General features: G+C 44.6%; 2 protein-coding genes and 1 pseudogene across 2 annotated transcripts in view; 2 read left to right on the plus strand and 1 right to left on the minus strand.

Moving 5' to 3' along the window:
* The window catches only part of LOC135275676 (putative coiled-coil domain-containing protein 144B), a 64,628-nt gene that overhangs the window by 28,544 nt on the left and 19,577 nt on the right, over window positions 1-16,507 (plus strand). The gene's annotated exons all lie outside the window — the stretch shown is intronic.
* LOC135275712 (phosphatidylinositol 3,4,5-trisphosphate 3-phosphatase and dual-specificity protein phosphatase PTEN-like) lies at window positions 1,101-3,016 on the plus strand (annotated as a pseudogene).
* The window catches only part of LOC135275714 (leucine-rich repeat-containing protein 37B-like), a 31,763-nt gene continuing 22,769 nt past the window's right edge, over window positions 7,514-16,507 (minus strand). Inside the window, 5 exon segments of the mRNA XM_064378136.1 lie at window positions 7,514-7,649; window positions 9,504-9,553; window positions 12,472-12,570; window positions 13,095-14,041; window positions 14,276-14,679. Coding sequence (XP_064234206.1) covers window positions 7,514-7,649; window positions 9,504-9,553; window positions 12,472-12,570; window positions 13,095-14,041; window positions 14,276-14,679 — 1,636 coding nt within the window.

Here is a 16,507-nt window from a genome sequence, read left to right on the forward strand (position 1 = left end):
GCCCCTCACACTGTGATCACCTTAATGAATATGAAGGGCATCACTGGCTCATCAGTGCCTGCTTAACTAAGTACCAGGGCTCGCTGTGCAAGAATCTGCATATAACCATAAAAGTTTGCAACACCCTAAACCCAGCCACTATACTCCCAGTGTCGGAAGACCCGGTGACGCATGATTTGCCTAGAGGTACTGGACTCAGTTGATTCCAGTCAGCTGGATCTGCGGCACCTGCCGTGGTCTCAGGCTGATTGGGAACTGCATGTGGACAGAAGCAGCTTTGTCAGCCCTCTAGGGGAGAGGTGTGCTGGTTATGTGGTGGTTACGCTGGACTCAGCCCTAGAGGCCAAATCATTACCTCAAGGACCTCAGCACAGAAAGCAGAGTTAATAGCCTGGACGTGCTGACAGGCGACTCAGACCCCCTCCTTGGAGCTGCAGCCGCCGCCGCCACCGCCAGAAAAAATGACGATTTGGGATCCTTTCCACCTCGGTCATAGGGGAGCCACATTTTAGTCCTTGCTCCCAACTCAGTGACCTGGTGAAAATGGGTGAACTGGGGAGAATAAGCTAACAGGGCAGCTTTTATTAACCCATTCAGACACCTTCTCTGCCACCTTTTCCCAAAGCCTGTAATTGCCGGTATAACTGAGTTTCCCCTAATTCCCAGGGAGTCCCAGGGAGTTCCCAGAGGATGCAGGGAGGCCTATGATATAGGATCTCATATGGAGAATACCCAGTTTTCTTAGAAGATGTCCATTTAATTTTAAACAAAATTATAGGAAGAACCTGTACCCATTTTAACCGTGTCTCCTGGCACACTTTCCCTAAGTTACTTTTAATAGCCCAGTTCATTTGCTCCACTTTGCCTGAACTCTGAGGCCGGTAGGAAGCATGTAGAAGTGGCAGAGAAGGTGTCTGAATGAGTTAATAAAAGCTGCCCTGTTAGCTTATTCTCCCCAGTTCACCCATTTTCACCAGGTCACTGAGTTGGGACCAAGGACTAAAATGTGGCTCCCCTATGACCGAGGTGGAAAAGATCCCAAATTATTTTTTCCGGCGGCGGCGGCGGCTCCAAGGAGGGGGTCTGAGTCGCCTGTCAGCATGTCCAGGGCCGGGAATACCGGAGAGTTGATCTCTCTCATTCTGCTGCCTCCAACACGGCGGCGGCGGCACATCCAGGGACCTGGACCGGTTTTAAACCTCCCTTCCGCCGCCGCCGCATCTCCCGTGGCCCAGGCTCCGGAGGCCGCCGGAGGAGGCAGCCGTTCCGAGGATTATTCGTCTTCTGCCCATCCAGCAGCCGTCGCAGCAGCCATTACCCGGCTGCGGTCCAGAGCCAAGCGGCAGCAGAGCGGGGGCATCAGCTACCGCCAAGTCCACAGCCATTTTCATCTTGCAGAAGAAGCCCCACCATCAGCAGCTTCTGCCATCTCTCTTCTCCTTTTTCTTCAGCCAAAGGCTCCCAGACATGACAGCCATCATGAAAGAGATCGTTAGCAGAAACAAAAGGAGATATCAAGAGGATGGATTCAACTTAGACTTGACCTATATTTATCCAAACACTATTGCTATGGCATTTCCTGCAGAAAGACTTGAAGGCGTATACACGAACAATGTTGATGATGTAGTACGGTTTTTGGATTCAAAGCATAAAAACCATTACAAGATATACAATCTTTGTGCTGAAAGACATTACGACACCGCCAAATTTAATTGCAGAGTTGCACAATACACTTTTGAAGACCATAACCCACCACAGCTAGAACTTATCAAACCCTTTTGCCAAGATCTTGACCAATGGCTAAGTGAAGGTGACAATCATGTTGCAGCAATTCACTGTAAAGCTGTAAAGGGACGAACTGGTGTAATGATTTGTGCATGTTTATTACATCGGGGCAGATTTTTAAAGGCACAAGAGGCCCTAGATTTCTATGGGGAAGTAAGGACCAGAGACAAAAAGGGAGCAACTATTCCCAGTCAGAGGCGCGTATCCCAGTCAGAGGTGTGTATTATTATAGCTACCTGTTAAAGAATCATCTGGATTATAGACCAGTGGCACTGTTGTTTCACAAGATGATGTTTGAAACTATTCCAGTGTTCAGTGGCGGAACTTGCAATCCTCAGTTTGTGGTCTGCTAGCTAAAGGAGAAGATATATTCCTCCAATTCCGGACCCACAAGACTGGAAGACAAGTTTATGTACTTTGAGTTCCCTCAGCCGTTACCTGTCTTTGGTGATATCAAAGTAGAGCTCTTCCACAAACAGAACAAGATGCTAAAAAAGGACAAAATGTTTCACTTTTGGGTAAATACATTCTTCATACCAAGACCAGAGGAAACCTCAGAAAAAGTAAAAAATGGAAGTCTGTGTGATCAAGAAATTGATAGCATTTGCAGTATAGAACGTGCGATCATGACAAGAAATATCTAGTACTTTAACAAAAAATGATCTGGACAAAGCAAATAAAGACAAAGCCAACAGATACTTTTCTCCAAATTTTAAGGTGAAGCTGTACTTCACAAAAACAGTAGAGGAGCTGTCAAATCCAGAGGCTAGCAGTTCAACTTCTGTAACACCAGATGTTAGTGACAGTGAACCTGATCATTATAGATAATCTGACACCACTGACTCTGATCCAGAGAATGAACCTTTTGATGAAGATCAGCATACACAAATTACAAAAGTCTGAATTTTTTTTTTATCAAGAGGGATAAAACACCATGAAAACAAACTTGAATAAACTGAAAATGGACCTTTTTTTTTTTTTTAATGGCAATAGGACATTGTGTCAGATTACCAGTTATAGGAACAATTCTCTTCCTGACCAATCTTGTTTTAAGCTATACATCCACAGGGTTTTGACAACTTGTTGTCCAGTTGAAAAAAGGTTGTGTAGCTGTGTCATGTATATACCTTTTTGTGTCAAAAGGACATTTAAAATTCAATTAGAATTAATAAAAATGGCACTTTCCCATTTTATTCCAGTTTTATAAAAAGTGGAGACAGACTGATGTGTATACGTGGGAATTTTTTTCCTTTTGTGTTCTGTCACCAACTGAAGTGGCTAAAGAGCTTTATGATATACTGGTTCACATCCTAACCCTTTGCACTTGTGGCAACAGATAAGTTTGCAGTTGGCTAAGAGAAGTTTCCAAAGGGTTTTGCTACATTCTAATGCATGTATTCAGGTTAGGGGATTGGAGGGAATGCTCAGAAAGGAAATGCATTTTATGCTGGACTCTGGACCATACACCATCTCCAGCTATTTACACACACCTTTCTTTAGCATGCTACAGTTATTAATCTGGACAGTCGAGGAATTGGCCGCTGTCACTGCTTGTTGTTTGTGCATTTTTTTAAAAAGCATATTGGTGCTAGAAAAGGCAGCTAAAGGAAGTGAATCTGTATTGTGGTACAGGAATGAACCTTCTGCAACATCTTAAGATCCACAAATGAAGGTATATAAAAATGTCATAAGAAACACAGCAACAATGACTTAACCATATAAATGTGGAGGCTATCAACAAAGAATGGGCTTGAAACATAAAAATTGACAATGATTTATTTATTTATTTTTTATTCATTTATCTATTTACTTTTGAGATGGAGTTTCGCTCTTGCTACCCAGGCTGGAGTGCAATAGCGCGATCTCGGCTCACCGCAACCTCCGCCTCCTGGGTTCAGGCAATTCTCCTGCCTCAGCCTCCTGAGTAGCTGGGATTACAGGCACGCGCCACCATGCCCAGCTAATTTTTTGTATTAGTAGAGACTGGGTTTCACCATGTTGACCAGGATGGTCTCGATCTCTTGACCTCGTGATCCACCCTCCTCGGCCTCCCAAAGTGCTGGGATTACAGGTGTGAGGCACCACGCCCAGCCTAGTCTTGGCTTCTTGTCAGCTCCCTGCTTATGTCTAACACTCACCCCTCTACAGAGCTGGTGTGGGATTTTCTGTCCTGGTGACTTAACAGTGTAACTAAAGTGCTTAGCACTGTACCTGGACCACAGCTGGTGCCCAATAAACAGCAGCTGTCATCATCCTCACCATCGGTATGTTATCATTACAGATTCTTTGATGGCAACCATAGCTCATCCCCCTCTATCTCCTATGCCCTACAGCAGGGCAGTGGAATGGTTAAGAGGCTTTGAAGTCTAACAGTCCTGGTGTAAAACGCTAACGTGTTGTTTTGGATGTGTGGCCTTGGACACTTGGGCAGGTCATCTATGTTCTTCGAGCCCTGTTTCCTTATCTGTCAGATCATGATTTTAAAAACTATGCTTCCATGGATTGCTGGGCTAAATGATGTAAGACCATAAAAGGACGGCCGGGCGCAGTGGCTCATGCCTGTAATCCCGGCACTTTGGGAGGCTGAGGCGGGTGGATCATGAGGTCAAGAGATTGAGACTATCCTCGTCAACATGGTGAAACCCCGTCTCTACTAAAAATACAAAAAATTAGCTGGGCATGGTGGCGCATGCCTGTAATCCCAGCTACTCAGGAGGCTGAGGCAGGAGAATTGCCTGAACTCAGGAGGCGGAGGTTGCGGTGAGCCGAGATCGCGCTATTGCACTCCAGCCTAGGTAACAAGAGCAAAACTCCGTCTCAAAATAAATAAATAAATAAAATAAAAAATAAAATAAAGAAAGACTGTAAAATGCCTAATCCACCAGGGTTTGGCATCAAGTAAGCAAATTGTAAATGGTAGCTGCTGCTCTGCCTATACTTATAACTATTTAGTCTTGTGCTTTAAACTCAAATATTTGTTTGCTCACTGAAGTCATTATGCAGAAAGACACTTTTCAGTCTCAGTAAGGAACTTGGGGAGGTAACTGGGGCAGGCAGCAGCAGAACAGGTGTCTTTTCTTTTTTTTGAGACAGAGCCTCACTCTATCGCCCAGGCTGGAGTGCCATGGTGCAATCTCAGCTCACTGCAACCTCCACCTCCTGGGTTCAAGTGATTCTCCTGCCTCAGCCTCCGAGTAGCTGGACTACAGGTGCATGCCACCACGCCCAATTAATTTTTTTTATTTTTATTAGAGATGGGGTTTCACTGTGTTAGCCAGGATGGTCTCAACCTCCTGACCTCATGATCTACCCACCTCAGCCTCCCAAAGTGCTGGGATTACAGTCATGAGCCACCGCACCTGGCCCGAGAACAGGTGTCTTTTGTCAAGCTTCAGGAAACTCACTGGAACTGATGGGCAACTCGCTTTGCTTAGAACCCCCACCAGCACGCACGCGGGGCTGCTTCCCAGTCATATTGTTCCTGGGATGGGGGCTGCTGTTCTGCAGTTGGCACCATTCTTTACCTCCTATTACTGAACTGCCAGCGTTCACTTGTGTTCTGTTAGGTAGATTACCAATTCTTGTTCATTCAGATTTTCTTTTGCTCACTAATGTGTTTAACGTTCACTAACTTACCAAATGTGACTTATTAGTGACTTTTTCTTTGAAGATGGAGTGGAGGAATCCTTTCGCCTTCTGCAGTATTCTACTGCTGTCATGGAACAGTGGGGCTATGGATGTGCATCAGTGAGGGATGGGGAGAGGCTAGGGGAGTACATGTGAATGGAGAGGTAGCCCCACCAGTATGTTTCCTGAAATATAGCCTTGCAGAGGGCAGTTTTGGGAAATTACTGCTCTCACACACTCTTCTTGACCCTACCCCTCCAGCATCTCTCTGCTATCCAAGGGTTGGGATTTTTAAAAAGAAAAACAACAACAACAAAACCAAAAAACAATGTGAATTTTCCACCATCTTACAAGGGTGAAAAGCCCCCTCCCACTTCTGGATGAACATTCATGCATGGGTTTGAGGGCTTGGGAAAAAGACAGGGCTTGGCCCCCACAGTGCAGGTAGGCCCAGTAATCTTATGAGAGGGGCCAGGAGGTGGGGGAGGTCCCCTGTGGGCAGGAGGTCAAGTATGTTGTATTGTATGACTGGTGCTTGATGAACCAGGGGAGAGGGCACCAAGAACAATGGTATTTAATTGTAAAATCACCACCCCCTGAGGGTACGTTTTCAGGTCCGGGTGACTAATTAGACTGGGAAACAAGGGAGGGCAAGATGGTCCTGTGCTTCCCCTGCCTGCTGCCTCTGGTGGATGCGTGGGCCACTGGCTTCAGTACTGTTTTTCTTTCCGATGGCCCTTGTTATTTCCGCATAAATTTTTAATTACACATTCAAATGTCTTACTGAATTGCTAGAATTAACTATATATTGTAAGAAAAACAAATTTTTTCAGAAGGCCTGAGGTGGGCTGGGGTCACTCTTGTCTGGTGGAGGACCCTTGGGCCCCATTTCCCCTCTCTTCCCTCAGGCCCCGGCCACATTGAAAGCCTCGATAGGGAAAAGCCCCTTCCCCCACGCAGGGAGGGTCCCTTATCTCACTCTGATTACTGTCCTGGCTCGGCCCGCATAACTTCAGACTGACGCAGTTCCAGCAACCTTCCCGCCCGGCAACCGATCAAACCAATCACCATCCGCCTCATCAGCTCTCCAGTAAGTTCCCACCCAACAAACTCCCCGCCCGGCTGATTTCCCGCCCGACGACCAACCTGACCAATCGCCACCCGCCAGATCAGCTCTCCCACTCCCCCAGTCCCTCTACCCCTATAAAAACCGCAGTGTGCTATAGCTGGCCTGGAGCCAGAACCTGAGCAATGCCATTTTATATGACAAAGATGAGTCTCCAAAAATGAGTTGTAATAACTGCCCCATTCTCCTTGCAATAACTGCTGACTTGGTTTCTGTAAATAAGACTGCTAGTCTGCTCTGGATAATGTCCACCAGGTGAAGTTGTTTACCTTTCTCATCAGTAACCGACAGAATTGCTGGCCTTTGCTGTTGTTTACCTTTCTCATCAGTAACTGATAGAATTGCTGGCCTTTGCTTATCAGAATGCGCAGCCCAAGCTAATCTCATCTTGGCCCCTGTGAACTAAGATCTGTAATTTCCACCGGTACCCAAACCATATGTAAACTAACGTTTATCTTGACTTTTGTCGGTACCCAATATGTAAACTAATGTTTGTCTTGACTTTTGTGAATCATTTATGTAGCAATTTAAGTGACAATAAGCCCCGGAGCCCTCGGAATGTCCGGAGGCCCCCACCCCCGTCCCTGCCCAGGAGGTGATTTACAGAATCCACCAGCCCTCGGAATGTCTGGGGCCCGTTGATCCCCCTCCCCATTCCTCAACCCACTCCCAAGGTGGTCTTTCGGGTGTAAAAAGCCCTGACGCTCCCCTCTCGGAGCCGCGGGTTAGAGAGACGTGAGTCCTCCGCGGTCGCTGGCAATAAAGACCCTGCAATTTGGCATACTTTTGTCTTGGTGAATTATTTTAATTTCGCATCCCAATACTACAGCAAGTCAGTCAGTCACGGCTGAAGATCTCCTCCTCACTGTAAGACTCCTCGTCAGGCAGCTTCTGTAGCCTGTTGTTCACACGTGTGGCACTGAGAGATCTGTACTTATCTGTAAGCTGGAGCAGCGCTCTTAACAAAATGCCACCCTAGAAGATAGAAAGGGAAATATTAATTTTTCATGTCTTCTTCTTTCTCTGGCCACAGCAATGAATAATGCTCCAATGTACCTGAGTCACACTTTGCGATGAGTATGTCCTGTGTGGCAGACTTCTGGAAGTGCCCCTGAGGAGACATAGGCACAAAACATTGAGTGATGCTGCCGTTTCCCACGTCTCTCACATTGTACTTCTCTGGTCTTAATTAGGACTAAATGAGTACCTCAGTCCAAAATCAGAGTGAGCAGAACCACTGCAAACCACATACCTGAGGTCTTGAAAATAATTCCATGCAGATGGGACTTTCAGAACCTCTCCCTGTCTGTCCAGAAAGGCCCTACAATATAGCTGGAGGGACTTTGTGTGTGGCTCAGCATGGAGCACGGGGAGGATGTTCAGTCCCACTCACCCCCTTGGCCAAGCGCCCTTGTACAGTGAACAGACAGCACAACCATGCTAGGCAGAAGCATTTTACATCAGTCCCCTTCGGACTTAGTCTCACGGGCATCATTTGATGGGGGGATGGAGGATGAGGTGTTTTTTTTTTTCTAGATGCTTTATTTGCTTTATTCTATAAGTTGAATCACCTCAAGCAAAAATGCCTGAGTGCAACTAGCCAAGTCGTCCATCTCATAGCTCTTCATATGGCAGGCTGTCACTGGTGAGTGAGTGAGCTGTGACATCAGCTTAAAGGACAGCATTCTTTTGAATGTGAATAAAATAGAAAAAGCCAGAGTGCATTGTGTGACCATGGGGCAAGACACTCTCCCCTTCTCGTTCTCAGGTTTCCTATCATAAAGGACAAACTACTGTCTAAAGTCTCTCCTATTTCTTTCTTTCTTTCTTTTTTTTGAGACCAGTTTCACTCTTTTTGCCTAGGCTGGAGTGCAAATGGCATGACCTTGGCTCACTGCAACCTCCACCTTCTGGGTTTAAGCGATTCTCCTGCCTCAGCCTCCCAGGTAGCTGGGATTATAGGTGTGTGACACTATGCCTGGCTAGTTTTGTATTTTTATTAGAGATGGGGTTTCATCATGTTGGTGAGGCTAGTCTCCAACTCCCGACCTTAATTGATCCACCTGCCTCAGCCTCCCAAAGTGCTGGGATTACAGGTGTGAGCCACCTGGCTTGGCCTTCCTAGTTAAAATTCGGTGAGGTTTGTATAAAAGGAATAGAGTGGGAGCGCAAAAACCAGTGAGATGAAAAAGTAGTGTTTCCTCAGTTCTTGGATCCAGGGAAAAAAGAAAGGGAAAAAAAGAGAGATAGTAGTGTTTCCTGCCACTTTAGAGGAAGGACTCACATATTCTTCCTTCCATCAGCCTTGAAGGAGACTAGCGCCCTCACTCCAACACCAGGTGGCCTTCCCTACCCCTTCCCCAGAGCCTCCAAGAAGGCCCCTAGCCTGCCACCACCAGCAGGAACAGGCACCAAAACCTTTCCCCTTCCTGTCCCTTCCCACCTCCCCAAAGGGCTGGGGATATCAGATGTGTCCTTGTTAGTTCCATCCAGCTCAGCTTTGGCTGGGGAGCTAATTTCAGAGGAGTCAGGTTAAGCATTAGGGTAAGTAAGTATTCTTCCTGTCTTGGGTAGTTTCCTCTCTGAAAAATGAGGATAGAGTTCTAAGCTTTCCTCTATTTCTTAAATTATAATTTAAAAATTGCTGGACTGGCTGGGTGCAGCGGCTCACACCTATAATATGAGCACTTTGAGAGGCCGAGGCGGGTTCATCACGAGGTCAGGAGTTCGAGACCAGCCTGGCCAACATGGTGAAACTCTGTCTCTACTAAAGATACAAAAAATTAGCTGGGCGTGGTTGTACATGCCTGTAATCCCAGCTACTCAGGAGGCTGAGGCAGGAGAATTGCTTGAACCTGGAAGGTGGAGGTTGCAGTGAGCTGAGATTGTGCCCTTGCACTCCAGCCTGGGCAACAGGGTGAGACTCTGAATTAAAAAAAAAAAAAATCACCAGACTAATATTTACCTTAAGAATGCTTCTTCATCTTTGTTTGGTGCCCTTCTAGGACAATACATCTGTTTTGGAAGAAAACACAATTAAGATTACCCATCACAACAACCACTATCTCCAAATCTGTATTTATTCCTTTTATTCATTATAAGTCTCATCCACCTGAGGACAGAACTTTTTGGAGACAGGAATTGTATGCTGTTTAACAGTGCTTTGATTCTTCCACAGTACACTCATCCTTGATATCTTGCAAGGGATTGGTTCTAGGATGCTGCCTCCACACCATACCAGAATCTGTGGATGCTCAATCCCTTACATATAATGATGCAGTATTTGCCTATAACCAACACACATCCCCCATATACTTTATTTAGAGACAGGATCACTCTCTGTTGCTCAGGCTGGAGTGCAGTGGCACAATCACAGCTCACTGCAGCCTCAGCCTCCTGGGCTCCAGTGATCTGCCTAACTCAGTCTCTTCAGTAGCTGGGACTACAGGTGCACACCACCATACCTGGCTAGTTTTTATTTTTAGTAACTCTGCTGCCCAGGCTAGTCAAGCAATCCTCCCACCTTGGCTTCCCAAAGTGTTGGGATTACAAGTGTGAACCGTTATGCCTGGCCCCATGTACTTTAAGTCATCACTAATAGAATGTATAGATATTGTACAATGGTGACAGTTGTTATGCTGTACTTTCTATTTGTATTTTTATGGTGTTTTTTTCAAATATTCAGCCTCATCTAGTTGAATCTGAAGATGTGGACCTGCTGATGCAGAGGGCTGACTGTATCTAACTTAGGATCTTGCATGCAGCTGGCACTTAATATATTTTATTGACTGTTTCAGATAAAATTCAACATATAATTCCTAATAAAAACTCTTAAAAGTAGGAAAAAAAGGAAACCCGAATCTTTCCTCTAAAATGGCAGGAAAACCAGCCTGGGCAACATAGCAAGACCTTGTCTCTACAAAAAAATTTTAAAAATTAGTTGCTGGCCTGTAGTCCCAGCCACTCAGGAAGCTGAGGCAGGAGGATCCCTTAAGCCCCGGACTTTAAGGTTACAGTGACTGCTCTCCAGCCTGGGTAAAAACAGGCTCTAAAAAGGAAGGAAAAAAGGAAGGGAGGGAGGGAGGGGGGGGAAGGAAGGAAGGAGGGAAGGCAGGAAGGAGGGAAGGAAGGAGGGAGGGAGGGAAGAAAGGAAGGAGGGAAGGAAGGAAGGAGGGAAGGAGGGAGGGAGGGAAGGAAGGAGGGAAGGAATGAAGGGGGAGGGGGAGAGAGGGAGGAAGGAAGGGAAGAAAGGGAAGGAAGTGAAGGGAGGGAGGAAGAAAGTAGAGTATAACTATTGGAAAGGAAGAGACAAAACTATCATTATTTGCATATGAAATGATAAATATTAGACAGCCAAAGAAGCCTAAGAGAATCAACTAACATTTTACTGGAAGTAATATAAGAATTCAGTACGGTGGCTATATACAAAATCAAGAGATCAGCATACAAAAAAATTTTTTTAAAAAGATGACTACCTTAAATACTTTTCCCACGTACCACCAATAACTAATTAGAAAATGGAAGAAAGATCCCATTTACAATGGCAATGAAAATGTATGAAGTATTTAGGAACAAAAATACAAAGATCTTTTATCTAACAAAAGATGTGTAAGATCTATATGATGGAAACAGACTCTTCTGACAGACATTCAAAAAAAATGAATACATGACAAGAGATATCACGTTCCTAGAATGTTGTACAGATGTAATTCTCAAATTAATCTGCAAATTTAACGTGATCCTATTCAAATCCCAAGACAGTTTTTGGTGGTGGCTATTTTTGAGACAGGGTCTTGCTCTGTTGCCCAGGCAAGGATGCAGTGGTATGATGACAGCTCACTGCATCCTCGACCTCCCAGGCTCAAGCAATCCTCCCACTTCAGCCTCTGAAGTCTCTCATATGGTGCCTAAGAAATGGTGACAGAGTGAAATAAGGGCATTTTAGGTGGACAAGGGCACAGACAAAAGCAGAAATGGGCACAGTGTGACCAGGGTATGGTGAAGGGCTGCTCTGGCTGGAATGGAGGGCTGCCACAATAATGGAAATAGTGAGTGAGGGAAATAAAGTTGGATTAGCAGCATAGCGTCAAGGTTGCCAACTTATTAACTCACTCTTCCAATATGCTAGCACTGGCCTGTTGGGAAAAGTAATACATCATGTAATCGAACAAAAGGCAAACAGAGGCAAGCTCTGGGAATGGGCGCTATAAACAGGACTCGCTCCAGAGTAGCCAGATGTAGGCTTTAGATAGGTAATGCAGATTGAGCATCCCTAATCCAAGGAGGAATGTCTCATATGGTGTCTGAGAAATGGTGACACATCTCACAGAGGTCCTGGGCTCAGGAGGGCTGGATTATGAGACATTCCCCCTCCCCTGTGAACTTAAATAAGTGGCCAACTACTTTTTTAAAAGATGGCTACCCTGTAGTGCTTTAACTGGACCTATTTAGACAGCACCCTACACACTGGAGAAGGAAGACACTGTGTGAGTCTAGTAAGTCTACAAGACAAGACTTCTCTGTTTTGCTTCGTCCTTCCTCTCCAGGGTGATGACAGCTCTGTGAGGGTGGAGATTATATACTTCTCTTCATTTCAACAACAAGGAAATAAATTAGTGGCACAGTACATTCAATTGTTGACATAGTTTTGAGTGGGAGAAATTTTGCTATTATATCAACTTAATTTCTTAAAATAGTCTAGTGGGATTAACTTAATTTCAATTGACAGAAATCTCCTGGAAGTGAAGATCCTTTTAAAATCCTGGAATATACATTATAGTAAAAGAACAAAGCATACCTCGGCCTTAAACAACTGAAGGAGAATGCCAAGTAGTAGTAGGTGGGAAAGTGGCTTTGATTTTCAGTTTGTGGGTTCTGAATCTACACAGAGGCAGAATTGCATTCTGAAAACCTGAATTAATTATTGTTCTTACCTTGATGGCACAGAAAATTAGGATGAAAATTGCAATTACGGTCACAGGTATTGCCACGATGAATTTGTTGTAGCCGTATCCTGGAACAACTTTAGTGAGCTAAAAAAAAAAAAAAAGGAAAGAACAATTTCTTTAAAAAAACAAAGAGATAGGATGAAAGCTAACTATTAAAAACCCTAGTATTCCAAGTGAGTAGCTTACAGGTTCTTTTTTATTTTTTTGAGACAGGATCCCACTCTGTTGCTCAGGCTGGAGTACAGTGGTATGATCATGGTTCCCTGTAGAATTGACCTCCCTGGGCTCAGGTGATCCTCACACCTTAGCTAGCCTCCTGAGTAGCTGGGACTACAGGCATGTGTCACCACACCTAGCTAATTTTTGTGTTTTTTGTGGAGACAGGGTTTCACTATGTTGCCAAGCTGGTCTCACACTCCTGACCTCAAGCGATCCACCCACCTTAGCCTCCCAAAATGCTGGGATTACAGGCATGAGCCACCTGGCCAAAGTTACATGGCCAAGACAAGCTATGGCCTGTGAGTCCCAGGTTCTCTTGTGTTGGCACTTTCCTGACATATGCTAAATGATGGGAAAGTCTGGGTCTCACCTTTCTCTGTGGTCCTCACCTCACTTGACTTCCGCTCTTTCTGTTCACTCTGGGCTTCTGTGCTCTCGATATAGTTCTCAGTTTCCCATTGGTCCGTATGCCATTCTGCCCTGGACACATTTACTTCTTGCTGTTCACTGAGAAGTTTCATGAGGAGGCCTGTCTTGGAGATGAGCTTAGCACAGGCTAATTGCACTTGGGTCTCAGAGCAGTCCACCTTCAAGGTCCGGATAACGTGAGCTATGAGCCTTCTCACATTGTTGTTAGGGATGAGGGACCGCAGCTTCTGGTTTAGCTGAATTTCAAACCGATCACCTGGGGACAAGAGCCATGGGTAATTGAAGTTTTTGGGCTTGGGGAACAGGTCAGGGAACAGGCTTTTTGCTGCAGAGAATGGAGGCCTCTTCACCAGCATCAGTCTGTTGGGAAGACTTTTCTTTTTGAGTTTTTGACTCTTTTTGGCCTTGGGTGTTCTGTGGACCACACGGGAGCGAGTTGTATGAATGTGGTGTTTTATTTTGGAATTGATGGTTGGTTTAGCAGCCTTCAAAGTGGCGTAGGTTAAGTCTTTCTGTCTGTTTCTTACCTCAGGTTGGGCTTTTGCAGAGGTGGAGGCGGAAGGCCCTCCCATGGAGAAGGCTTTCGGCAAAGAGGAGACCACAGTCTTATGCTCTTGGGTGAACAAAGGCTTGGTGTAGATAGTGTTTCCCACTAACTTCTCAGGCCTCTGCACCACATGAGGCTGTTCCAGCTCCCTTGGGGCTGCAATCCCAGGCCTTTTTCCTTTGGCAGTGTTTTCCACAAATGCCTGGGCACTCTGTTCCCTCCTGATGCTCTGCTTTCCCAGCTGTCTGAAGTGCCTTTTCTGGATGCTCCTTGGGCCCATAAGGGCTCTGTTTGCTCTCTGCAGGCTTTTTCCTACACTTTGAATCTTTGCCAGGCTGTTTTCCTGTGGTTGAGCAGTTTCTAATTTTGTTTGAAAAATTTGCCGTTTAAATTTGGGACCTAAATCGCTGGACTGTACAAGCATGGCAGTTTTTTCTTCCCTTTTAACCTCATCAATTTTTCCTTGAATTTCTGCATCTAACACATTTTCCAGAAAATACAGCTTTCTCAATTTATTTTCATAAATTGAGTCAGATGCAGGTTGAAGAGAGGGGCTCTTTGCATGGTTCTTCAAAATACCCAGGCGCCTGTCACCACCTTGTGTATCTGAAAAAAGCAGTTTAATGAATGATAACAACGTTGCCTCCACATCTTCTAGATTTCTTGCCGAGAAATAAGGCAAGATATAATTTAGTGCACTGATAACACCACTTTCATCATTGATGTCTAGCTGCTCACTCCCAAAGCCTGACAAGTTGATGCCATTGCTGTCTGAGGGTGTCTCTGGCTCAATAGTCAGCTCAGTGCTCGTGTGCTTCTTCCGAGCTTGTAACACCTTCATGAACGCTCCTTCGGGATTCCCTATAGATGCTTCTTCAGGACAATGTGTGGTGTTTGTCAGACATGCACTGTTGCAATGCAGCTTGACTGTCTTGCAGACAACCTCAAAGCTATTTTTAAATTGGCAGAGGCAGCAGGCCATATGGCTGGGTAAGATCCTATAGATAAAATCACAGAACAATAAATTAATGGTGAAGGGGTTTCTTGAGCAGGTAAAGGAGGCAGACCAATGCTACCACAGGGCTGGGCAAAAAGGTGTTATTGAGGCCTATGGACTGGACAGTTGGGTAGGAACCAGAAGGCCACAGGAAGGAGGACAGAGGTGCACAACAGAAGGGTAAGCATGGCAGTGAGTATGGTATGCCTAGAATAAACATGGTTGGGATTAGAACTGGGTGACATTGGTCAGCAGTTTAATTCAGAAGTATCTTTTCCCAACTCAAAAGTTTCACTTTGGGCTGAAAGTACACAGGAAGAAGGTAGACTTCTAAGAAGAGTCTGAATAAGTCCCCAACTTCTGTAGTCTCTTTCTCAATTCCTGTTGGGAGTGGGAAATATTAGACATTCTCTGGGCATTAAAAACAGCTTAGTTTAACATGTATTGTGGGGTAAAAAAATTACAGAGATTGCATTGGCCAAATCTGGATTTGAGCATTCAAAAGAATAACAACAATAATAAGCTACAACATAATTAATATAAAGAAGAATCCATGAAGAATGATATTCAAAAAGAAAGAGGGGGTGTTCTCCTTTAATGAAATAATGCCAGCTAGTAAATGCAGAAGGAATGACAAAATTTAAAAAAGTGTCACTTTGCACCACCACTGTAATAAAAATTGATTCAGACAAGGATTATTATTGATACACAGTTGGGTAAAAAGACACTTGGAGAACAGGATCTTTACTGATTTCAAAGTACCACCCCACAGATTATTTATTAATTACCAAGGGGAAAATTCTTTTTTATTTTTTTTAATGAGACAATGTTTCACTCTGTCACTCAGGCTGAAATACAGTGGCAAAATCATAGCTCATTGCAGCCTTGACTGGGCTCAAGTGATCCTCCAAATTCAGCCCCCTGTAGGCTTGCACTACCACGCCCAGCTAATTTTCTTTTGTTTATTGTATTTTTAGTAGAGACAGGGTTTTACCTTGTTGCTCAGGCTGGTCTAGAACTCCTGGACTCAAGTGATCTGCCCACCTCAGCCTTCCAAAGTGCTGGGATTACAAGCGTTAGCCACTGCACCCAGCAAAAATAACACCAATGGAGAGATCTGGAAGATCACCTTAATCAAGTGATCAAACTTAGCATTATGGGCCACCTGTGGTCATGAGGCAGGAAGGATGTATCACCTATGCAGTATTCTTCCCAAAAATGCTTAACTTGAATCTCATCATGAGGAAACAGACAAATCCAGATTGTGGGACAATTTACAAGACAGCTATCTTTGACTCTTAAAAAATACCAGTATCATGAAAGATAAAAAAAAAAGTAGAGGAATGTTTTAGATTAAAGGAAATGAAGACATGACATGCAGTGCCTGACCTTTGATTGGATTCTGTACTATTCTTTCATCTTTATGGTATGTTTGAGTTTTTTTCAAAATATAAATTTGGGCAAAAGAGATACCAAGATAATTGATTCTTGTTATGGCTTATTGGGGCAGTTTTAGAGAGATTAAAAAAACCTCTGTTATCTGGAGTAAATCTCAAGGTTAATCTTAAGCAGTATAGCATGGTCATTAAGAATACAGATTCCACAGCCAGACCAGGCTTAAATCCCAGCTCCACTAATAATGTGAATTTGGGCAAACTGCTTAATCTCTGTTCCTTGGCCTTGTCGTTATAATAGTACCTACCTCTAATGAGTTTTGAGGATTAAATGAATCAATACCTGAAAAATGCCTGGCACACAGTGAGTGCTCAATAAATGTTAACTACTATAATTATTACATTGCAGAGGCTGTGGGGGCCTTTTCTGGGTCC

The sequence above is a fragment of the Aotus nancymaae genome, unplaced genomic scaffold, assembly GCF_030222135.1.
Source record: "Aotus nancymaae isolate 86718 unplaced genomic scaffold, 86718_ANA_hifiasm-v0.15.2.pri h1tg000018l, whole genome shotgun sequence".
Taxonomy (NCBI): Eukaryota; Metazoa; Chordata; class Mammalia; order Primates; family Aotidae; genus Aotus; species Aotus nancymaae.